The sequence below is a fragment of the Dendroctonus ponderosae genome, unplaced genomic scaffold (genome assembly GCF_020466585.1).
Source record: "Dendroctonus ponderosae isolate FM_Combo_2020 unplaced genomic scaffold, Dpon_F_20191213v2 Dpon_F_20191213_2, whole genome shotgun sequence".
In the NCBI taxonomy this organism is placed as follows: domain Eukaryota; kingdom Metazoa; phylum Arthropoda; class Insecta; order Coleoptera; family Curculionidae; genus Dendroctonus; species Dendroctonus ponderosae.
In genome coordinates this window covers 16888774-16913679 of record NW_026018165.1, presented here as the reverse complement: position 1 = coordinate 16913679, position 24906 = coordinate 16888774, and the positions used below count along the sequence as shown (strand labels likewise).

The window sequence follows — 24906 nt, the reverse complement described above, 5'->3', positions numbered from 1 at the left end:
GCAAATGAACATTAAATATGTAAGTGAATTTCCCGGGCAATAAACACGGTTTATTACGTAAAGAAAACGCGATTAATATGCTCCCAAGTACATTTTTAAGCAAATGAGTCTACATTTAAGGAAGAACTATTTATAACAGTGACCCAGCTTTCGTTTTCACCGGGTATGGTAACTTAGTAATGACACACTAATTGAACAGTTTCATTGTTTGCTTTTGTCGACAGGGTGTGATAGTCTAAAACACTGTAGTGTAGGATAATCTATAATAAGAGTATTATAATATATACTATAATAATCTTATAATAAAAATTCTGTAGGATAATCTATAATATAGAGGAATTTGGAAACTACATCCAGCCAATTGTTTATCTGGAAATGGGGCTATTTCTAGTTGTGCTATAAGTGAAACATTGTTTTGTTTGATCACCGATTACGTGGGGGGATTATTATTATTTATTGAATTTCTCCTAACGACAAAGATTATAATGGACATTTAATGGGCTACGCCTTTCTTAAAGTATGTTGAAACATCGGATAGATTTCCTGAAAAAGTCAATTAGCAAATAACCAGAAAAACAATAATTATTATTGCAACGCTCGGCGTTGTTATTTATTTAAGTAAGAACCCGTCACTGTCGATAAAGCGCCATTATTAATAAACAGAACAAGTTCAATGCTCAATCACTATTTAAGCACATATAAGCCCAATGAACTAACTATTTATGCGGAAATAAATTATAGAATGTATCTGGATTAAAACTAGCAGATAAAATTGGGAAAATCTGATAGATTTTCAATAGTCCTTATTGCCTGCTACACCCTGTTTGATTACGTGCCGAATAAACGCGCTAAAACGCATCCCATTATGGTGTAATGTGTTTGCGCCATAAACCGATAGCCATTTGTTTATTCAATTACTCATTGTGCATAAACAATATCAGAAATAAACAGCAAAAACATTTAATCAAAATTCAACTTTGTGTGGTTTGCAGCTTTAAGGATTTCGTGAACATGGTGAGTGAATAACTGCTAAAATAAATGAGTAAATAGTATAAATAACACTTACAAAAATACCGTAGGTTTACAGTTTTGTAAGTAAATCGTGGCCGAATTGTGAATTTCTTTTCACGCTTAATGTAAGTTTTGCGGGTTTAATCGTTCAAAAACTACAAGCTAAATGTCCCAAAAAATCTTGAAAAAAATTATACCAATTGTTCAGAGGTTTTTCCGGTGAATTTTCTACGTTTTATTTTTTTTATGTATGGTCACTATGAATTTTCTATAAAATATATTTTTCCATTAAATAGGGTCGTACAACTATGACCCACCTTCCTAAACCGCATATTACAAGTAGGATGTAATCATCATCTATTTTTAAATATTTAGTATTTTTCATTTTCTGGACATCTTCTGGCAACCTATCTATTTGCACTCGGAACCACTGAAAGCAATTTAATTTATTTTTATAATCCACGAATTTCGGCGTCGTGTGTCACAAGGGATTAATTTTATTTTCTGTATTTGTCGAATTCCTAGTATTTTATTATGAAATAATTAGTTACGACTTGTTTGTAGATGTACGATTATCGGAAATGGAGGTGGCTTCAAAGGGTTCGAGTCGCTTATCGAAATCCGCGCGCTTTATGCAGTCACTACTAAAAATACTTTCACTTACATGTTGTGACTGACCTAAGACATGTCACGATAATAATAATAATTATTAAAACTTTATTGATTTATTAATATTCCTTACTCTGTGCTTATTGCATAAATAATTTGTAAATTGGACGATTATTCCCCTATTACTAACGGGAACGAATGCAATTTTTTTTAAGGCGGTTTTAACTTTTTGTTATATTTCTAGGGTTGCTCTCAATCATCCAAATCCAATTCTTCTAAGGTAAAAAATGTTCGTTATTCTTTTCATACGCATCTATCTTGTGGTTTGGCATATTCAAAAACTAGCACCCAGCAATAATCGACTTGGCTAATATGAGACTTTCTAGTTGAAAAAAATCAAAGTTGAATTAGAATTTTTTTTTTAATTTTGGAAATTCGAAATAAATCTGAATTAATACGAAATAGGAAAACACGTCTGAGCATATACAAAATTGAATGTGATTTTATGAAAATTGAACAATAAGCTAAAAAATTTTGAAAAATCGAATTAAAGCACAACAAAAATTTAATTTTATATTTTTTTGTAAAATTATGGGCTAGTTTTTGGATGGTTGGTTATGGTATACTTTTCCACTGTTTGCTTGTGATTTGTTTTTATAGTGTTAATCAAATAATCCATATCATAATCCCCGCTCCAATTAGAGGTTGTTTTTTAGATCAAAAAGATTTGCCTGAAACGTAGCCGAAAATATTAGTTACTTCTTCTAACAGTTCAATGAAATTCGACCGAAAATAGATGCATTTTTCGGACAACCTGTACCTATTCTGATCCGCTCTCGGATTATTCAAATAATAATGTTGTAATTTCCGATAATCCTTAAAAACGTTATCGAGAGATAACAAGCTGGCAATGTATTAAAATACTATTAAACCAATCATCAGATACTTTAACTTGGTGTATCATTCAGTTAGATCTTCGTATCGTATAACTTCCATAATCATGGTAAGTTTTATTAATACATTTCTATTATTAAGTTATAATTTGGAAAAAAAATGGGAAATAAAAGAAACAAAAAAATAAGTTTTTATTTGAATATCAAATATTTTGGCCGGCAAAAAACCATCCTCCAACGCCTTAGGTAATTAATTAACTGTTGTAATGGTCTGTGAAACACTGACTAAACAAACAAGTAAAATGCCCCACTTGACTTCAAAACCAAGAAATATGTAGGTTTGATTCTACAATCATATCCGTAAATTAAATAAGCACATAATTTGGAAAAACTTCCTAAAATGGCCAGCGATTCGATCAGGAAGCGAAGTTATTCATCCTTGCGTGTGTATCATTGTCGGGAACAATACAATGAGTAGGAGGCTGTTTTTGTTATGACATATTAACGACCACACAACAGTAAATCGAAGAACAATTTTACAAATTACGTCACATCAGAAAAAAGGCAAACGCACAGTTAGATAAATGTTTGATTTATTGCACTATTTTGAACCTTAAAACCCTATTGGTCCAAAAGGCAAAAACATTTTACATTCGCAATGTTACCGCTCCAAAATTAAATTAAAAAAGCTGAAAAAACTAAATAAATATTCATAAACTCTGTTTTTTACGTTTTTCCGATGTTCATTATTTTATTTCTAGTTTCCTGGCAGATTTCTTATACCAAAAACACGAGAATGCGCTGAAATACCCACAAAAGACAAAAATAAAAATAAAGTAAGTTGTGTAGATCTGTTACTTAACTACTAAGGACTTCTTGAATAAAACTCACACAAAATGAGGAGAGAAAACACAACAACTCCCGAAGAGAAAACCGCGTTTTTTTTAAACGTATTTGCGAACCCGAAGCTCCGGAATGTTTCAGTGTTTCATTTTTTAATTGGCCAATTCGGTAAAACCCATTTGAAACTGAAGTTTTTACATTTTAGTAGCCTTAATATGAAAATTATTAGATAGGTGCAATCCATTACTCTAACATAACGGTGTTCGTTGCCAAACGCTTATTGCTCGAAGATCGCCTCATTTGAAAACATGTTTTTTATTGCCAGATAGCTTATTAGTGTCAGCAGAAAAGATTGATTAGTCGAACTAAGTGAAACAATGGAGCAAATGCTCACATTTTCAATGAATTTTATTCATTTTGCTGAATTTGGAAAAAAATTCAAACAACTCGCAGATTCATGGAGTTTTAATGTAAAAACCTTCCAATTGCAAGTGCAGTTCGAAATAGTTTGTTATTTTCAAAATTTCAAAATCAAATTCCCGATTATTTGGCATACTTTCTAATTGTAACAATTACCAAAGGAAAGGATGCCAAATATTATTTGAAATTTAAAGAATTTCTAAACTTGCAACTTTCACAGCCGATGGAAAATATTTAATATGGAAATGGCAAAAAATTGTTCGAATTATCCCCATTTTTGACGACTTTTGGTTGAAAAACACCATAACTTCTAATCTGGATCAAACCCCGAATTGAAACTTCTCCAATCCAAAGAACACATTTTAATCTAAAACTGCTGAAAATTACGTTGAAATCACACCCGGTCCTGATTTTTGACTGTATTAGCTAAAAATCAATGTTTCTGCAGAAATCCCAACTTTGCAACCTTTTAGTCGAAAAAATTCACAAATTTTAATCTGGCTCATGCTCCGACTTCAGACTTCTCCAGTCTATAAAAGATATTTTAATCTAAAATTGTTGAAAAGTTTAATGAATTCGCACTTAATCCTGATTTTGGTAAAATTATCCCAAAAATTACTGTTTTCTGCTTAAAAAATCCTAATTTTCCATAGAGAGCAAATAGCAACGTGAAACTTTCAGTCTATAGAAAATATTTGATTCTGAAAATGCTGAAAATTTCACGCGAATCACACTTAAACCGAATTTTTGCCGACTTCGTATGTGTTAGTTGAAAATGAGCGTTTCGGCACAAATGGACCTCTTGGTCGAAAAAATTGTATCTGGCTTAAACCTCGCATTGAAAGTCCATAGAAGATACTTTAAACTAAAAATGTAATTAATTTGCACCTAATCCTGATTTTTCGCGACTTGGTAAAATTATCCTAAAAATTACTGTTTTCTGCTTAACACACCTTAAAAAATCGTAATTTTTAATAAAGAGCAAATAGCAACGTGAAACTTTCACAGTCTATAGAAAATATTTGATTCTGAAAATGTTGAAAATTTCATGCGAATCACACCTAAACCGAATTTTTGCCGACTTCGTAAGCGTTAGCTGAAAATGAACATTTCGGCACAAATGGACCTTTTGGACGTAAAAAATCGTAACTTCTAATCTGGCTTAACGTCGCATTGAAACTTCTCTGGTTTATACCAGATACTTTAATCTAGAAATGTTGAAAAGTGTAATGAATTTGCACCTAATCTTGATTTTTGGCGAAAAAATCTTAACTTAATATAGAACTACTATTGTTATTAGGCCAAAAATCATGAATCGGTGCGAATTCATTAAACTTCAACATTTTTAGATTAAAGTATCTTCTATAAACCAGAGAAGTTTCAAGGCGACGTTAAGCCCGATTAGAAGTTACGATTTTTTCAACCAAAAGTTTGTTTTTTTCAACATTAAGCGTTCACAGTGTATAGAAAATAGTTGAATCCAAAACCGGGAACAGTTTCATTCAAATTGCATCTAATCGTAAATTTTGCCCGACCTTTATTGGTGTCTGTTTTGCATTTATTTCACGCTGCTTGGCCGTAAAATAATTATTTAACAGAAATCTTTGCGTTACTCCTAATAATATTATTAATCCGTATGACGTTAATACTAAAGCTCTACATGATAAGTGGATACCATAAAAGCAAAAATGACTAAACAAATGCGAAACCGTTCACTGTTGTGGTCTTTGCCAACCTTCAGCTTCACATTTGAATGTCAATAACAGCTTTTTAAGGCCGGCTATTCAATTTTTTTTTATCTTTGGAGTGAAATGATTCATTAATTGATTTCAGACTGACCTACGCTACCAACCAATCCTCATCCGAATGTCCTAAAATAGAGTAGTGTGCGTGATTCTATCGGATATGTGGGCCAATGAAATTTACACAAAAACGTTTTTCATATTGGGTGCTGGCCAAAAAGCTTGTTGCAACATCCTGAGCTATTGTCATTATTTATCGTTGTCTGGAATTTGGGAAAACTGTATTTATTTACACTGAAAACCCGATATAGGACTTTTCAGGCAACGTTTATCAACACGCAAAATGGAAATATTCTTGCGGATTTTGGATTTCCTGCGCGACTTTAAACATAAAACCAACTGAAATAATTCGATTAGGGAGTGCTTAAAATTTACTGGGTGAATCACTGATGATGCAACTGAAAATGCAATATTATAAAACGCTGTCAAGACAAATTATCTTGCGAACAGCTTCAGTGAGTGGTTCAAACAACTTATTGGCACTCCATACAAAATTAAGCATCATCAAGCGAATACTTGTTCCAGTTTTAATGCTCTAAGATTTATTTATTTTGGAGCAACTTTTGACTAATAACCCTCGTACCAGCCTAATGCAGTCGCTATGTGGGCGAATCTATTTTTGCGTGTTTCTTTTGGCATCATTTTCATCTAGCTCTATTCAAGCGGCTTATAGTTTCCCAGTCTTTTTCGCCAAATTTCCAATTAGCAGAAATATACGGAAAAGGTAAATCACCTCCATCTGGTTCAACGTTTTTATCTTCTTAAATGTTGTTGATGACACGAAACATTTGTCGGTCAGAATCAAACTGCCCATCATAATTCACTGTGACCCAAATTTTTTTATTTAGAAGCCCGGCAGTCAATATTTTCTTCAAATGTATTTATTTTTAGATGCTTTCCGCTTGATGTTCGCGCTCGTAAAACCATTTTTCGACTTTTGAGTAAATTTATGTATAACAGCTTTTCTGAAGTAGAGTTTCGATGAAAAAATCCAGATAATCTCCAGAAAATTGGTGGTGTAAGTTCAAGCAGGTGGCGCTCAATTTAATATCATCACGCTGAAGCCAGATAGTAGATAAGGCTAGACAATTTGGCACGGTCAACTAGATATTAATTGTGCGGAAACCAACTTTTATCAATGAACTGGAGACAGTTATTTTGCGGCCAGTATTCGACAGCGAAAAAAATCATTGTGTATTGAAACTGGGGAGTTTGCTGGCCTCAAAGCCCGAAAAACTGACCAGTTTCAAGCAATGGCCGCAAAGTTCTCACTCTTTTGAACTAAATACTTTGGGCCAAATAAATCCAGCCTGTACATTAATCTGCAGTTCTTGTGATGAGTTTGAGATTTGAGCCAGTCGGTATACTAGTAGGTGGTGGGAGCTATCGAGTTCCCTTAGATGTGAAAATATTTTCGAAATTTTCATCGAGTTTTCAGCTATACAAACCGACGCTTATTTAGTTAATCCGCGACTTTCCGTGCGTATTGTTCGAAAAGAGCGCTATCGAGCTTTCGTTATTGCATTTGGACGGTGACAATACATCAGAAAAATGGTGAGTTTTTGGGAAGAAAAACATTTAGGAAAAGTTATCTTTAGCTATTAACCTTCCTAGGTTCCCATTAACAATAATTGTCACATTAATATTAAGTCATCAGTTCAACAAGTTAATAAAAGGATTACGGTACTTAGATAAGCGCTAGGCGGACACACATAAAGGATTTATCACCGTTTAATTCCCTATTTGATGGCAGCGAATATATTTTTAATAGATTGCAAAAGCTCTAGAAATAGATTCAGTTCTGGATTTCTCAAGCATTAATTCAGTCTTAATAAACCCCCGGATTTTTTTTTATGTTAATCAAACAACATATGGCCCAATATTACATTTCATTGATTTAATTTGCAGACTAAAAATCCTAATTCATCTGGGTTACTTAGAACAACAATTAGGCTTTCGCAGGAATTGAACCTAGAAACTCACGAGATTTTCATAGAAAAAACCCATCAGTATTCAGTACATCTTCATGCAAGCTCACTTCTACTTACTACATCAACATCCCGCACTTTCGCATCTATTTCCCCCTTAGTTTACCCGCTGCACACATATTTAATCAGCCGGAAAAATTCAAAATTTCCCGAAAAGTACATCGTAGTTTTGTTGCAGCTCTTCAACAACCGAAATCGAAACCGACCGCAGCGTGTATGTATTTTTGGCATCTTTTCGATGTTGTACTGTTGTATTTTTTGCTCTGTCGTTCCTATCGAAATAAGTTAACGCACACCCAAACATAAAGTCATACTTGCAGACACACAATGTTTTCCACTAACGATGCATCTGATCAGTTATCCATATATTGTGCTTTCACCTTTCATTTGTACATATAGAGCCACTTTTTGGAAATTGATTTATTTTTTTTAAATTAATGAATGCTCATTTTGCTGGTAATTACAGCTCTCGCTGCAAATAATGACCTGATTTTTCAACGGAAAATTACGTTCTTCAAAGCAGAGGGCAAATAAACCATGGAAAGCTGTTAAAGATCAGCATATGGGTTTTAATCTGCAAAATACGGCTTGTTATAAGCGTGTAGCGTTAGAATCCTTCAATTGTAATCTTTGTAAGATTATTAATAAAACTACAATCAATGGTTTTTTAAAAAGCTTTGAAACGTCTGATAACAATCATCTATAGACAATTTTCTAAAACAATTAAGTGCATTATTTTGTATGTATACCGATAAATATGAAGGCCCCAGTAGAAGTACTAGTTTATCTAAAAATTACATCGGGATTCGAAAATTGTTCTCGATTATGTATTTTGCACACGATTCGACAGAAGTTAAAGCAACTTTTCCCAATATAATTATTCATAGATTTTGAAAATCTGCCAAAAAATCGGGCTGGAAACACAGTCATTAAACAAACGCGTTGTCGCCCAACAGGTGGATTGGTCAAAGTGTCTCATCTATTAAGTATTAATGGCTTGTGGTCAGTTTCGACTACTTGGCCTATATAAATATTCACAAAACTTATTTATGTTGATGATAATAAGATTGATGTATTTTTTTCTAAATAATTGCGTTAGTATTCCATCTAAAGCCTTATCAATTATTCCCAAACCTGGATAAATTATACATACATTCAAAAAAATTTAATCGTCAAAATCATGTTTGTGTGTATAATTTTAGTGGCACTTTTTTTCCTAAAAATCCTTAAAAAACTAAACTAATAAAAATACACTTGAAATAGTATTGTTTACTATTCGCAAATGTCCTTTCTGTTCATAAGTGTTGGAAAGTTATTGCTTTGATGAACGTTTTATTAAATCCCTCCTCAAACCAATTTTTTTTTCCTCCACAATCGAAAGCATTTTCCACTTTTATTTGGCAGCCGTTTGTTCATTTCACGAGTTTCGAAAAAAATGCGTGGGATGTGTTGATAATTCGCTCGGTTTACGATTAATATCGCCTCAACTGGTTCGTGAAAATTACGCAAAAATAGCAAATTGTAATTTATACTTTAAGCTTGCTGATTGTTGATCATTTAGCATGCTGTTAAATGTAAAAAATTCAACACTTCAATTCGTATTAAGCCTGAGTTAAGCGCACCAACAAAAGAACAGTACATTTATGGATGTGACAAACACAACAACCGATAGAGAAGATAATTTAAGAACGAGAAACGCAGTGATGGAAAAATTGTCATCTTTGTTTCAAAAGTTTCTTAAAACCAAAAACTAGATACAAAAGCGTAAAGAAATATCATAGGGATGCTACGAAAGGGTGGAATGTTTAAGAGTTTGGAATGTTTTGTGTTGGGACTCATAAATTCTGATCTGGTTGATCATTACGAAAAATTATTTCTTGATTGAATTTTGGTCAAATTGATTCCTGGTAAATTTTTCACGTTTAAAACTGATATCCAACACCAATTGTAAATTTTTCTGAAAAACCGCACAGACGAAAGAAGCAAAAAATGATAAAATGAGAAGTAGCAATACTTACTCTTTCCTCCGGGGAGTTTCTGGATTAATGCGTGTGCCATCAGATAAGCTATAGTGACTCTTCACAATCTCCAAAGTGAGTTGAGGATTCTCAATATTCCTCTCATTCACTTCGCCGTTTTTCTCGGCCAGTTCGACGAAAATCTTCTTCAGAAACTGTTCACTATTCTGATCGCTTTTTATCAGTTGCAACATTTCGGCTATTTGATGATATTTACTGTTATCTACATCGGGGTTTTCGTTGTGGGGGTTTAACGAGAGCTGAAGTAGACGCAGCAGGAGTTCTTCCTTATTACAGCCAGTCTGCAACAAAGCAAACCCGATTTAATCAATGAACTCGAAGCAGTTATTTTGCGCTCAATATTCGTCAGAGAGCAGGAAAACAAGCAAATCATGCATTGAAACAGAAAAGTTTTCCAGGGTGAAAAAGAATTTCTTCCTGACGTTTCGTCACCACTAGTGGCTTGCAACTTCAGAGGTGGTTTGCTCGCGAAACGTTCGGAAAACTCACTGTTTCCAGCAAGGTCGCGAAGACTCTTGAAAAAATTATGTGGAAACTCGACTTCGTGCGGTAACGTTACTTATTAGGTGCTTTCGCGTGTCTCCAAATGTAATGCAGTGGAAAATTTCCTGCCGATTCCATCAGGAACATTTGCAATAGCACGCAACATCATCGCCTTGAGTTCGTCTTTTGTTAAGGTGGTTTCCTAAGGAATTGCATCTCATTTAATTGAAACTTTAAATCAATTATGTTTCAATGTTTGTTTTGTTTGAACAAGTTTGTTGCTTCGAACCCCCTTTTGTCTTCATTTCTTTTAAGGCCTAAATGCCATGAGAAAAAACACAGGTTTACAGAAAATTAAACGTTATTAACCTGGTAGTGTGAGGAAAACTTCAAGATAAAATATGAATTTTCCTTGGACAAAAATTGTTATTCAACTATGCGTTAACGAGTCACTTCTCTGCAATAAACAGGTAATTAACATGCGATCTAACATAATTGATGTCATCCAGCCTTAATGCCTTATCTGGTGCCAGTTACAAATTACAACGAAGTTTGCATTTTATCTGGTTTTCATAATGAATCAGATGCTGAAAATAGAAGCGACAGAAATCGATTGTTGCGGGAAATGTTTGAGTTTCTGCGGCGCCAGTTTCCACCAGTTTCCACCGTAATAGTCGGAGCTTTTTAGGTGCAGTTTGTTGCTGAACTGGTACATACCAGCTACCAAATCCTTCATAATTATCCGTCAATATCTTGAAGTTTATTGAACGTATTATTTGTGCTATCCGAAGATTCAACATGGTATGCATTTCCATTTAATCATTTTATTTAAATTATATGTAAAGTATGAAGCCCAACTATCTAATTCCAATAACACGCTTCTAATCAGAATTGAATAATTTAATTAAAATTGCCAGTGTCAAATAATGTATGTTTATTTACGGCTGAATGGAATTTTAAACATTGGTTTCAATTAGCGATTCTAATGTAGCCGCTAACTGTTTCCAGATACTGACTAATTTTCTCATTAGTTAAAAGCCGCTCGGGATTGACTGCTCAACAGGAGTTAATATAATTTCTAATAGCTGAATTTCAAATAATTATTGTTTCGTTAGTTACAGTAAACACTATTCAGCTTTTGTTACTCGATTATTCACACGACGTTTAGTTAAATATTTTTATCCAAAGTTTTAGAAGCGTATAAACATCATTAAAGAGACCATTGATATATCGTTGTATTTATAACACATTTTGCAATTATCTAAAAATTGCAGGTCAAAAGTACAGAAAAACAACTCAACAGTCTTGAAAAATAGAGATAAACGAGCGCACAAAAGAAGTTAAGTCAAGAAGATACTTAAATCGAACTTAAAAAAATGCAATTGCAAACACAGCACTTACAGACAAAAGCCTTTATCTCTTGTACCTGATAATAAGTTCATATCTAATAATTTGAAAGAATGAAAGATATATTTTTAATGCGGAACTGTTCAAAAAATTATTATGACGGAAACTCGAATGGAAACAATTAAACTAATAACAATGGAAAAATAATGAGCCTCAAAATTAGGCACCACGTTCACAAAGAAAACGACAAACAACTTATCAAATTAAGGTTTTGCCTATTAAATGAAAAAATACCAGGGTAAGGTGTATGTGAAATAAGCCTGCTAAACAAATATAATATAAAAATTAATGAATATAAAAAAAATAATGTAGGAGAACAAACATTAATGAAAGCAAACAAAAATTAATTATTAATTAGTGAGCAAATTGTAATAAAATACACTTTTATCAATTGAAAATAATATTCAAGTAAATGGAATCCCAGCAATTGAGGTGAACTGTTTAGCCAACAATTCTAAAAACTCAGGAATTTTAAAAAGATTAATCAGGAAAACAGTTCGAAACAGGACGAAACGCAGTTTTTAAATTCAGACACAGAGTCAACCTAAAATAAATTATCTATCCATTGCAGATGCAGGAGCACGGATTGGAAAACAAAACATTATTCGTAGAAATAAAAAAAACTTAATGAAAAATCTGGAATAAATTAAAGCTGAAAATATTTTAGCATTGTTAATTAAATAAAAATATTGTTTCAGAGCGCGCCAGCATCCACTGAACCCAAAGTTTGCGCCCAATGCAAAGAAACCATCACAGGGGTAAGTTCAGAGTGAACATTAACATTTTTACGCATTTTCATCAGTTTTCCAATTAGTATCTCAGTTTTTGCTAAGCAATAAAATCACCATTAATTGAGTAGTTTTTAACTTTTTATAAACATTTAAAAAACGTTCTATTGTCGCCTTTGAAATATTTCCTTTAGCTGAATTGTATAAATCTAGGTTCTTCCGTCGGGTCGTAGATTAAAAATTTGTTTGGCAAATTTTTTAGACGATAATTTAAATAAAAAAAGGAAATATTGAAATTTAATAATTTTGTTGCGCTGAAAGCTAAACAACTAACCCCGTAAGCTTGCTAACATCGCTTTTTAGCAATTTTTGACCGCCTTGGGAGAGTCGTGGCATCCGGACCATTTTGCCTGCGAAGAATGCAAACAGCCCATAAAAGAGACAAAATTCCATACCAATGAGGGCAAGCCTTATTGCTCTGAGTGTCACGTCAAGTTGTTTGCAAAAACTTGCTTTGCATGCGACAAGCCCATCTTGGATGTAAGTTGGTTCACTAACATTTATTAATGCTGATGGTTTCTGATATAAAGTTAATTTTACTACGGTTTTGGATTCAAAGCCCGCAAAGCTTGTTGGGACACAAAAATGCAAACGGATGTAATTCAAAAACAGTCTCAAAGAGTTCACTATTGAAAAACATTTTTTTTTTAATTCATGGAACCCTTCTTTGTGTAGAAATGCGTTCAAGCCATGGGAACCAACTGGCACGAGGACCATTTTATTTGCGGCGGGTGCAAGTGCAAGTTGGTTGGAACCCAATTTATGGACGTGAAAGGGGCCCCATTTTGCCAAAAATGCTACTTGTCCAAGCATGCTGATCGTTGCAAGGGATGCTCCAAGCCAATCGCTGACAAGGCTGTGGTGGCTCTAGACGCCAAATGGCATCAGATGTGCTTCAGATGTTCGGTAAACTGAGTGTTTTAATTTATTTTAACGATGAAAATTGTTGATTTCCTTGGGTGTTTGCTCAAAACACTTTAAAAGAAATTAACAGTTGCATTTAAAGCCAATACAGGGTGGTCGTTGAAGATTTCCTTTTTCCACATTTTATTGCTTAAAAAAATCTATTTGGCAAATTAATTAGCTACTTCGGGGCACACCCAGTATTGAAATTTAACTGCAAAAGAGAGTCAAAATAAATGCAACTGATTTTTGAAGCTGACCAATTGGGCGCTTAACTCAGATCAGTTACATTTAGAAGTCACTCCAATGGTCCTCTTTACCTTTTTGACACATTAAAAACATACTCCTCTTGTAACCTTTCACCTTGCAATGTGCTACTAATTTCTAAATACTTTTCCAATAGAAAACAATTTTTAGTACTGTTCTTTTTGAATGTTTTCTACTGTTATTTAGCATTTATTTCACTAAGCTTTGAATGTTCAATGTTGTTCATTAACCCACTATTTGATAGAGATTAATAATGAAAACTGTTAGAACTAACTCTGATCCTGATCAAATTTTCTATTCAATACACAAAGTGTTTTGAAATGCCTTATAAATATTCTCGGGTGTAATTCCCAGATTGATTTTAAATTAATTCAACTGAGTTAAACAAAATTGGTAAAATCAGTTCGGAAATTGCATCGTAAAATATCTACTGGGTGTTTAGAAGCAAACATAGCGACGTGCTGATAGAACACTATCATGTTAATTTTCTCAATTCGATTATTTTTGCACCATCAAATGTGTCACTAACAATAAGAAGAATCCGAAGAAGATCCGTGGACCTTACACACATTAGGGAACCCCCCTCAGAAATTGGCAACGCATTTTTGAGACCAAATTACAATTTTTGGATTTTTCTTTTTTTTGCAGAAGTGTGAGAAGCCAATCACATCAGAACAAACGTTCCAAGTTGACGATGGAAAACCGCAATGCGTCAAATGTTAGCTTTTCGTGCGCTTTGTTTAATTTTTTTATGCTTTTTCACTATCTATCAATTGTAATAACGATTGTATATTTTAGCTATGAGATACCTACTTGTTATGGTTATATAGCAAAATTGCACCTTCCGGCGTAACTTACAATAAATTATATTCTGTATTTTATTATATTTTTAGTATTACTATTAGACAAAATAAAACATAATTACTTAAATTACAGTTGAAAATAGGGAGTATTTTTATTTCCAACACTACAGGTACGTTATGAAATTATGAAGCAATCTGCGCCAAACAGAAACACTTCGATTTATTAGCCTCATAAAAAAATAAGTTGTCTGAACTGAAGTTTTCGGTGTTCAGCTAAAGTTTCAGTTTGTTATTATCGAAACTGCATAATAAATCCGGCTAATTTTAAATGCTGCAATGTTTAGATATTTTTCAAACAACGCTTCAAATAACATTAAGCCTAGCCAAAACGCAGGAATTAAAAAGCTAGAATTTCCCAAGCATTTTGAAGCGCGACGCCAAGAAACTGGGTTTAAAATAAGCATGAAATTCCGAAATTTTCGTTCCAGTTATTAACTAAGACGCCAATTATTTTACTTTGCTATTACTTCGATTTGAAAAGGTATTTATCTGGAGAGTAATTGTGCTATTGTAAATAGTGCTGTTTTAGAGTAGGATTTTGTAGCTTTTTAGACTGTTATTAGTGCTTTAGAAACAATTCTTGTGTGATTAAATTTTAGATAAAGACTCTGTAATTAGGCGAAAACTACTCCAAAAGTTCAATGGGAATCAAAAATAATGTAAAAGGAACATTGACATGTCCGGATCAAACACCTATCAATTGATATTTATAAGTACAGCAGTTTGATGAAAAAAGTTAAATATATTTTGAAATGTAAAGAAATAACTATAGAGCAAGCAATGAAATATAAACTAGATTATAAGGCAAAATACATGCAAAGTATTATCTTGGTCAAGGAAAGACAACTTACAATTTCACTAAACTTTTCAAGACTGAAGATATGAAGAAAATTGTAGAATGTTTTGCCTTCTCAAAGAACCAAAGTATATTAGTTGATAGAATAATCCTCACTATTGTTGTAATTGGCTGATTATGCACCCGCCATCTAACAAAGATACTGCGATATCTATAAGTAGCTAAGCGTTTGAATAATAATGCTGGATGTGTTTTTTGTGTGATTTTTCGGTATGTATTAACATGGCTTACCTTCGTTAGGACTATTTCCTAATTTGCTCTGTCTGATTTGCGTTTTTCAGAAATGCGAAAAACCAATCATGAAGGATCAATCCTACAAGCTGGACGCAAAAACTGGAAAGCCCCACTGTGTCAAGTGTTAAGCTACCACCGTGCCCTTTCAAGACAACAATACTAATCTTCCATTAAGTTTTATTATGAGATTGTATTGATATATTCTCTATATTTATTATATGTTGTGTTTTTGCTATACTATTTTATTTAAGTCTGTCGTAAGTTAGAGCCAAGCATGTATTATTATTTATTAAAAACTAAATTTCGGTTTACGACATTTTATTCATAAACCTGATACGTTCTGGTTAGGTATAAGCTTTGCGTGCTAAGATTAGTATTGTCAATTCTTAAATAAAGCGAAATCTATGGCTAGCTACTCACCTCTGAGTCGCTTGCATTCATGTTCTTTTCCATATTTTCCCACTCCTCTTTTTCTACGTGATTATCTTCAATTTCCACCATCGTTTTGATGCATTCGTCCTGCATGCCCAAGTCCACATGCGTCGATTTGAGTCCTGTTGAAAGCTTCAGCGGAGTCAAGTGCTTCAGTTTAGGAATTACGATGATTTTGGGATCTTTGTGAATCGGCGGCCGATGCTTATAAGTTGCTGTTCTGTACTTGGACTTGACGTTAATTCTGCAAATAAACCAACAAATGAATTCGCCTATTAAATTAGGGAAAATTACTAAGTCTCACTTCTCTTTTGCCAAGCTTTGAACGGTTCTTTTCCACGGTGCATCTTTCCGAAATGTGGCGTTCGCCCCATACATGGAAAGTCTCTTGTTCAACTTGATTTTTTTGCTTCTTTTGTCAGTTAAATTTCTGGACTGTCCTTCACTTTTACCAGCATACTGGGTGAGACTGATTCTTGATTGTTCCGATTTTAACGCAGTATCGGTAGATACTGACCGAGGCACTGTTACGGACTCATCTACTTTTTGAATGGTAAGTTCGGCATTAATTTTGAACGTCTTTAAAGAAAGAGGAAAATGGTAATCGGAGAAAAATACAATAACAATAAATTTGAAAGTCTCACATCAATAAATTCCAAGCAATAATTTTCATGGTCTTCACTTAGTTGGCTCCTATGATGTTCGCACACTTTAACAATATCATTCATCAAGCTTTTTAGTTGATGGTAAGTGGAATCTCCAAGTGAAGTCGGCAGGTGGTTTTGCAATGCTTGCAACGCGTTGAAGACGATTTGGTAAGTTGAAAAGAGCTTTTGATTCATAAGGAGCGGATTCAATTGGTTTAGAGCTCCCAAGTCCTTCAGCTGAAATATTTAATATTGGCAAAAAATTGGAATTTTACTGCAGAAGTAACAGATTTTTTAAAGTTTGATTGAAAATGCTTTACCTGTCTCGCTAGAGGATACAAGTAATTCCGGGAAAACCTATTGGAAAACTCTTTGTCTCTAATAGTCCTTCTCGATTCGTCCTCTTCGCCATCGGGAGGTTCAATGCCTTTAGCGATTGTGGTTCTTAAATAAAAAAAAATGCAATCCTCTATATTTTCACGTTAATAGTATGAATCTTTTTTACCGCATTTCAGCTATGCATTTTAAACTCTTTGTGACCACGGCTTTAAATTTTCTTTCAAAAACTGATACAGGTATACCCTTGGGGAAGAAACTTTGCTGCGACGATAATCGACTGCGCCTTTCAGTCTCGCTGGCAATCTTTCTGGTTGCTGATTTATTGCGAGCTGTTCTGCTATTCTCCAGGCTGGGCTTTCGTCCGATCTCGACGCTCCTGCATCGACAAGCGGAATATGCCACTTCAGAGTCAACTGAAGAGCTGCCAGTGCTTGAATCGCTCCCGTTGCCTCCTCGTTTGCTTTGAAACCGATCGCCGATTCGTCGTTGGGACACCCTGTAGCTGTCTCCCATTCCACTTAAGTCACTTTTGTCCGTAGTATTGCTGTCGATGACCGATAGCTTCTCATGAAGAAGTTTATGGAAGTTTTGAGCTCGTTGCTGAAAGCAAAAGCGCATTTTTCGAGAAACATTAGACTGATTAGTGATGCGGGGCTAACTTTAGTTTCCTGGAAGCCCGAATACATGGGAGTTCTGCCGACGGCAACATGCGAAGTGCTTGAGGAGAACTTTGGACGAATTCTGGGAGTGCAATTGGTGGTAGTATCTGAGTCCGAGTGAAACAAGTTTGGATGGGCCTTGAATTTGCGGGACTGATTCTCTTTTTTTGAGATCGAAGCTTTTTCTTCCAGTTGTCTCTGTTTTATTTCCAGTTGCTTCAGCAGGTTTGTATCGCGGCTTAAATGGTGCTGAAATTTCGGAATCAAAAGTTGGGCTTTAAACAGAACTGTTAGACGCTATCTTCAGCTTTCAGGAGTAACTCAATGAAACAGAAGGGGTGGGTTTGAGGAAAGTGGGCAATATAAAACCAACCCTCCTTCAAGGGTATTATAATCCCTAAAAAGCCAGTGAATATATTGAAATCAAGCTACTTACATGCCGCAAGGGGTAAAAATCTCCCATTATGAAAATTAAGCGTACAAGTAAAATATAAAATCAAAAATACAAGCAGACATCAACACATACAAAGCGAAAACTTCAAGAGCATTTGACGCTGACTAAACAGTCAATTAAGGGTTTCTTAGCAACGGAAATTGTAACAAACAAGGTGCGCGTCTCGGCCTTCCACTGGGGTGCAAATTTTAAATTTACAACCTACTCTTCAGCAGCTTGTCTTTGTCTAAGCAATAAAAAAGGAAGGACACCCAGTGCGACAATAATAGACCCATTAAAGAGGGTTTTAGAATAGTGAAAACACAGTGGTTTGATATTGTAAGAAATTAATTACAAAATATTGGTTGAGTTTAATCGTGTGTTAAAAAACTAGAGCGTTGCCAAAATTTAATTGGGTTGTTTAAAAAAACTTAGGTGTTTATTTTTCCTATTTTATTAAAGTCGTTTTTTTACATCTTGAGAAAAGCGAGTAGGTCACTTTTTTGAGCCATCGGCCAACTGGTTAATGGGCAAAGAAATTTGTCTGTTTTTTTTTCATAGGAAATGCGAGCCATGTTTGTGCCCGAAGTATAATTTGCCGATTTTTCCGGAAAAAGTAATTAACAAGATTTTTCATACGGTTTTTTTACAAAAGCTTTAAAAAGGTGGACTGCAACACAGTATCAAATCAACCATTGTGATTATTCTTCGACAGAAGTTTAAAAAATTAACAGAAAATAAAAGTATTTTTTTCAATTTTATCTGAACTTTGCCTCACTGTTTAGAAGTTTCTGTAGCTGGATTTGTTTGTGGGTTTCCAGGGCAACGATATTTCAATCAAAGACACACAGGAAAAAGGAGCGTCATATGAAAATAGCGCGGTAAAAGAGAAATGATGAATAAATTGGGGCGTAGCCTTTTGTTTATGGCCATTTTAATAAATACTAATGTTAGGTTAACAATTGGATATATTTAATGTGAATTTAAACTTCCCTAGCAAATATTTTATCAACAATTTGCATATTTCTGAACGGAAATAGGTAAGTGCCTAATTTCAAGTAGCAGCAAAATAATTGCAATTTTCATTTATGCTTAATTAGAAAAAGGAATGAAGCACGTAATATACGCCAGACGTCGTTCTATGGCCGAAAACCGAAGAATTCAATTAAAAACCATTGTTTTGCCACCTTTAACTCCAACATTTGAGGAGGAAAATGACCAAATGCTCAGAACAATTTTGGTAAGTTGATTGAGCTTTTACATAGCAAATGTTAGCAAGTAAATGACGGCGTTAGTAGAGAATCATTTTTTTAAATTTTGCGCAAACATTTATGTCCAAACAAATCTAGAGAAACCTCTTCATCTTCGAAAGGGTTTTTAAGTCTGAAGAAAATTTGTGGCAAAAATTACGAACGTTTCGAAAACTAATAAGTATTTTTTCATGAAGTTTCATATCATGAATAAATATACAAAATATGCTATTTAAAAAAAGTGAGATTTTTGAGCTTGAAAATACGTTTATTTGGACGATTGTTATGACCACGATGTACTATCGAAGACAATTATTTTGCAAACCAAATATTAATAGTATTAGTTATTATTATTATCAAGTATTAGTCATTTTTCCTGTCAAATTTCAAAATTTTGTACCTAAAGACAACTGAGAATTTTTTTTTCGGTTGAACAATACCATAAAAAATGCGAATTTTGTTCGTTAAATCTGAATAGATAAAAAAATATAAAATTTTCTTAAAAAGTAGTTGAAATTTACATAAAAAATCAAAAATAAAATTATTAAAAATATAGGGTGGTTCATTAAAAAGGCACAATTCATCACACCGCTTTCGAGTTTTTAGAATCCATTGATAATAACCATGTGTAATGAGCAGGAAAAATGAATATGAAATAAAAAAAATTGAAACAACACAGAAACAAAAATTTCAAGCACATATTTAGTACCTCAATTAAATTATCCTTCTAAGCACCCGGCATAAATATAAAAATTTTACTTCTACAATACGTAACTTTCCGTTTGAACTTGCAGATTTTTAAAAAATCCTGCAATAACAATTCGAAAAATCCCTTGTATTTTTCAGTTTTCTTTCATTTCGTTCGTATTCCCGGGGCGATTTCAATCAGTCAGCTCTCCCAACTTTCCAACAAATCTGCACAGAGCATGTGTCAAAATAGCTCTAGCCACGCTCTAATCAATAAGAGCAAAGTAGTGGTTTTCAGTTCGCGTGAAAATTGTCTGCAATTTTCCTGTTTTTATTTACTAGTAACTCTGATCGTTGCCAACAATTACAGTTTTACTCGAAAGTTGTTGTGTAGGTTTTGCGAGGTGCAGTTTGATGTCAGCGATGACTCAGCTCGAAACTCAGCGTCGGAACTCAGCTATAGCCGGCTAGAATGCTCAATTGATCACGCATGCCATGACTCTTCACCACTCTTTAAATCATCTTCAGAGCGGTTTGCTTGCTTTTTTAGTTAGTAGCTTTTGCTTCATGTGATTGATTAAAGCCCAAGAGCTCACAGGGAAACATTGAGTTAGCATGACAAAGCGGTTTTGGTCAATTGCGCATTAAATCTTAAAAATAGTATCCCCTGAAATATCTTAAATAAAATTCATTGTCGTTGTTACGATAGTTAAAGACAAATTTTGAGCAGGTGAGAAAACGAACGAAGTTATCAAATTTTCCAATGTATTTATGTCCAAACGGTCACTGTCTTTTATTGTTTTTTAACTTGCATTAGCAGTCATTGATTTGATATTTTGACACTCTCAAGCCAGTTTTGCTGTTCCCTGTTCCGTTATTGCTTAGAAGTAGATTGCAACCTTTATTTTCCACCTTTTCTCCTTCAATTTGAAATTTAAATTGCGCCCTAATTTTCCTCTCAACCTTCTTAAATCGTTACTGTTTAGAAGCAAGATATTTTTTTACAGGACCACATTTTACTTCCTTGCCTTATTTTGCTATTTACGTTGATTTTCTTTAATTTGGATTTAATGGTATCTAGTTATCCAGCCAAAGTTTTATTTGAAATACGTATTTCCTCTCAAAACCCTGTGTTTTTGTGCTAATAGATTTGCATTGCATGATGAGTTTCTGAGCAAGTTTTTCGCATATTAAACTTTATTTCTTTAATAATTTTCAAAAGCTTCTAACGACGGCAGGTCGACGCGCCAGCGATCCTCGCAAAACTATCGACGTTCTGAAAATGAAAATATTTTTAGCTGATTATTATTATTACTCATTTTCGCGTGTGTATTAAAAGGCGGGTGGGTGAGCAGACGTTCGGACGCTTTTACGCAGTGTTCGTTAATCATTTAGAAAACACAGGTGGATATACTTGATGAAAATTGTGTGAAGGAAAATGGCTTCGAAAGTTATCGCTAAATTGCCTGTAGCACCTTTTGGGCAGGTGAGTTTCACTCATTCAAATCATTGCAATATGAAGATTGGTAATCTGCGTTGAGAACCGCGAATGGACCAACCACACATACAAATACTGCAGAATTTGAAAATAATTATATAAAAATATACTTTCAGGTTAACAAAACGAAGTCAGGAGCAGTGAGTAGCGAACTAATTGTACCCAAACTTCAGGAAGTTCAAAGAAGCGATGATGAGGCCTCCAGAGCACCGGAACAAGTTCGCTTGGAGCAAAATATCCGATTTTTGCAAGATCAACACCAGCTAATGCTGGCAGGATTACATGGGGAGATTGAGAAGTTAAAAGCCCGAAATCGAGGTAACTTAAGGTTCTAGCAAATCAGGCAAGTTACGAGCAATTACTAATATTGCAGATCTTCAATTTCAACTAATCTTTGGCAAGCCGCCTACTGCTTCAACCCCAGCATCCAGTTCCCCATCTCCCTCATCCCCCGAGGAGGAGACTAGGAGTAAGGTAAGACGTAAAAGTCTTCACAACGCAACACATTGATAACCCGTGTGATTTAGCTGTATACAAGCCCTCAAAGTGTTACCAACAGCACTCCATTGCAAATCGAGCTACTGGAGAAGGAACTGGGAGAACTAAAGATTCAAATGCAAGAGCAAGAAAGCCGAAACCTTTACCTTTCAGCCATAGTAGACGAACAAAAAAAGTAAGTTTGTACGATGATAAAAACCAACAGGAAATATTTTTTTGCAATTGTAGAAAACTCGAACGCTACGACCGCCGCGTGGAAAAAGAGCAACAACGCACTGGCGGCGCAGGAGACCCGGAAGCTGAACTGCGACGCAAATTGGAGGACGCAGATGCAGTTGTGCGACTTCTGCGTCGAGAGAACTCCGATCTGCGCAGAGAAAATCAGGGAATGAGCGAAGCGGCTGTGCATATTCCCCAAGTTGCGCACAGTCATCAACACAATCGGGAAAACGGGTATGTTGTTTTAAACCATCTGGAGTCAAATTCTACTGAAACATTTTCAAAAGTTTTCAGTCTCCTCGAGGACAAGGCCATAGAGGAGGCAGTGGAAGAGGACATCGTTCCAACAATGGACACAATAGTCATTACAACAATCGAGGAGGATGGTTTCCGCCGCTTCATCAGCAGAATTTTTGGCAAGGTAAAACTGCAGAAATTTAATTTGCCTGGTTACTTTTTGAGTATTTGTAGGAGGAAGGACACAGCAACACGAACGCCAGAACAACGGGACGCAAGATCAGGTTTCAAATTTGCCCGATATTCCCTTAAATGAAGGCTGTTCAGTTCCGCAACAGTACCATGGGCCAGGCAGAAAAAACTCCAACAACAACCACTATCACAATGGTGACGGGAAGAAGTATAGAAAGGGCCACCACAAAGGAAATAAACCGTCTTAATATTTCCCGGGTTTCGTAGAGTTTGCATCATTCAATGGTTTTCTTTCTAAAAAGCCTGAACGCAACCAAATCTCCTTTCGGGCTGCCAAAGATTCGCTCAAAATGCTCCCATCAAGCTGTTTACTCACAACAAATTGACTGATTCTTCGAGCACTTTGAATGAAAACGAAATATGTGCTACTTATAGTAACCCTTAGGCATGGCTATTGATGTTACCACATATTTGCCCTGGGAGGATTCCTTAGAGCAATGAAAGACAGTAACATTCAGCTAGATCTTTCGTGAAAATCCCACGCGTGCAGTCGAATTGTGAAAGGAATCCTGGAGGAAAACGTACAGGTCTTAAACAGCAATACTAGGATAAACATTATAAGGTGGCTTTTATTAGAAACCTTGCTACCAGCCTGAATAATTAGTTAAAACCACAAAAAATATATATTTTCTCGAAATTACTTGGAATGTTATGCCAATGGCAGCCCATACAAAGTTAGGAAATTCTATTCGAAAGAAAAATTTGCTCTTTAAAATATTAGGCAAAGATTCATGTACCGAGTGACTTGAATTCGAACGCATGTGAACAGAATTTTCAAAATTTCAACATGTTTGCTGTCTTCTTTTCGGATCATTTTAATTAGTTGAAATAAAATGTAGAATTCAATTTATTTTTGTCTTCAACTAATAACTTTAATGTATATTTAGATAAACTCTGTTAATTTTCAGCTGCAGTAGTTTCGAATTTAGTGCACTCGACAGAACGGTAAAATTTAAATACATGTTATATATTTGTTGAACAAAATTTTAACACGTGATATATAGATGCTTTGCCAAGACTGTAACGTTTAAATATTTTTAGAATTGCTACCTTACGGGTTTTAATCAATTTTTATATTGGACTTTTCAAGCGCCTACCTGCACTGATTTTACTTAATAGTATTTGAAGAATGAAATAATTTCATTTATTTTTGCTGAACTGACTGATATTGAATATTCTAACAATAGCACAGCTTGTTGACAACATTAAAACCAAATTATATACCAGATGAGCCATTAAAGTTTTTCATGTTCTAATAATCTATCCAAAGATAATAGATTAGAAAAATTCCATACATCTACGCAATTTAAGATAGAATATCCAAGCTTAAGGCTTTCATCGAGCATTTGGCATATAATCAAATATACTGGGTGTGCAGAAAATACCATAACTATCCAATAAGCTTAAAGTCTAGAAAATTGACCATTTAACCAATATGTCCTAGAAATATCCTACCGTTTGGAAATAATACATTTTGTTTCCAGAACGCTCAGATCACTTCCCATATATCGAATTTACATACTTTCATATGTTATGGCTTATTTAAATTCAATTGTTCCTTTAATAAGCAACCCCATTTATCAATCTTGATTACTAAATGTCTAGGTACTTGTTGTTAGCTTCCGGAAATAAATAATATTTATTCAATGATATTATATATCGATGTTTTACCTAACTTACTAAACATGTGTACCTAAGGTTAATTTTTGTCTCAATTGAACGAGTGCGGTTTAAACGATCGCTGATAGCTACGGTAAGTCGGCAACTTAAAGGAAAAAGCAAAAGATGAGGCAAAAATTAATAAGACAAACTTTCAAACTCTATTTAAAAATCTATATAGAAATATTGCATGTATTATTGATTGTGTGATAGATAACTACTGAAAAATTAATTTTACTGGGACTATTTATGACTATTAACTAGATATACTTGCGTTGGGTACTTTGATAATAAATATAGATGGTCGCGTAAAAAATATTCAAAATTGTTAATCTTAAACATATTTGGTAAGAAATGATAACTACTACCTAGTCTAGCTGTGATTGCACTCGTCAGTACTTTTAATCTCTTCTATATTATATTTATTTTTCATTCTAGAACGTAATAAATATGAAATACAAATAATGTAATTTTATTTTACGTAAATATACATTATGGCATACAATTGGGGTTTTTGTTCCACCGTGTTTATGCCAATATCCCATTTTCTTTACGCTGCTGATAATTTTCATTGCTTACCTTGAAACAATCCATTAACTTCAAGGTGGGCATTGATTACTGAAATTCAACCAAACTGCGTTTTCTTCATGATGTTTACTTGCTTTGCTCATTAACCGATTATAATTTTAT

General features: G+C 34.2%; 3 protein-coding genes across 15 annotated transcripts in view; 2 read left to right on the top strand and 1 right to left on the bottom strand.

Annotated features, from left to right (window-relative positions):
• The window catches only part of LOC109536639, a 30699-nt gene that overhangs the window by 984 nt on the left and 4809 nt on the right, over positions 1-24906 (bottom strand). The window contains exons 1-9 of one of the 3 annotated variants that reach the window (XM_048663577.1): positions 17920-18052; positions 17484-17732; positions 16991-17424; positions 16806-16929; positions 16483-16722; positions 16143-16417; positions 15827-16082; positions 9585-9886; positions 8107-8140 (exon numbers count right to left, since the gene is read on the bottom strand). In XM_048663577.1, the coding sequence (XP_048519534.1) occupies positions 8122-8140; positions 9585-9886; positions 15827-16082; positions 16143-16417; positions 16483-16722; positions 16806-16929; positions 16991-17424; positions 17484-17732; positions 17920-17946 (1926 nt within the window). In that variant the 5' untranslated portion in view covers positions 17947-18052 and the 3' untranslated portion in view covers positions 8107-8121. Of the gene's footprint in view, positions 1-8106; positions 8141-9584; positions 9887-15826; positions 16083-16142; positions 16418-16482; positions 16723-16805; positions 16930-16990; positions 17425-17483; positions 17733-17919; positions 18053-24906 lie in introns of those variants that run through there. The other 2 variants (XM_019902938.2, XM_019902939.2) reach the window with 2 other exon arrangements.
• On the top strand, positions 832-15717 carry LOC109536649 (transforming growth factor beta-1-induced transcript 1 protein). Of its 6 annotated transcripts, none has more exons than XM_019902956.2 (6): positions 832-1014; positions 1865-1900; positions 12194-12253; positions 12587-12763; positions 12959-13189; positions 14102-14337. In XM_019902956.2, the coding sequence occupies exons 1-6, from the start codon at positions 874-876 to the stop codon at positions 14174-14176; spliced, it is 720 nt and encodes a 239-aa protein (XP_019758515.2). In that variant the 5' UTR covers positions 832-873; the 3' UTR covers positions 14177-14337. The 6 variants fall into 6 exon arrangements, with proteins under 6 accessions (XP_019758515.2, XP_019758514.2, XP_019758516.2 ...); XM_019902955.2 differs by lacking the exon at positions 14102-14337 and adding an exon at positions 15454-15717 and having other exon boundaries at positions 859-1014; XM_019902959.2 differs by lacking the exons at positions 832-1014; positions 1865-1900; positions 14102-14337 and adding exons at positions 6972-7132; positions 7745-7780; positions 15454-15717.
• On the top strand, positions 18818-24721 carry LOC109536648 (anti-sigma-I factor RsgI). Of its 6 annotated transcripts, none has more exons than XM_048663584.1 (8): positions 18818-18956; positions 19017-19156; positions 21468-21669; positions 21725-21825; positions 21879-22024; positions 22078-22302; positions 22356-22489; positions 22540-24721. In XM_048663584.1, exons 2-8 carry the CDS (start codon positions 19025-19027, stop codon positions 22743-22745), a joined length of 1146 nt encoding a protein of 381 aa, XP_048519541.1. In that variant the 5' UTR covers positions 18818-18956; positions 19017-19024; the 3' UTR covers positions 22746-24721. The 6 variants fall into 6 exon arrangements, with proteins under 6 accessions (XP_048519541.1, XP_019758511.1, XP_019758513.1 ...); XM_048663585.1 differs by lacking the exons at positions 18818-18956; positions 19017-19156 and adding exons at positions 20115-20243; positions 21193-21339; XM_048663586.1 differs by lacking the exons at positions 18818-18956; positions 19017-19156 and adding exons at positions 20115-20243; positions 21076-21339.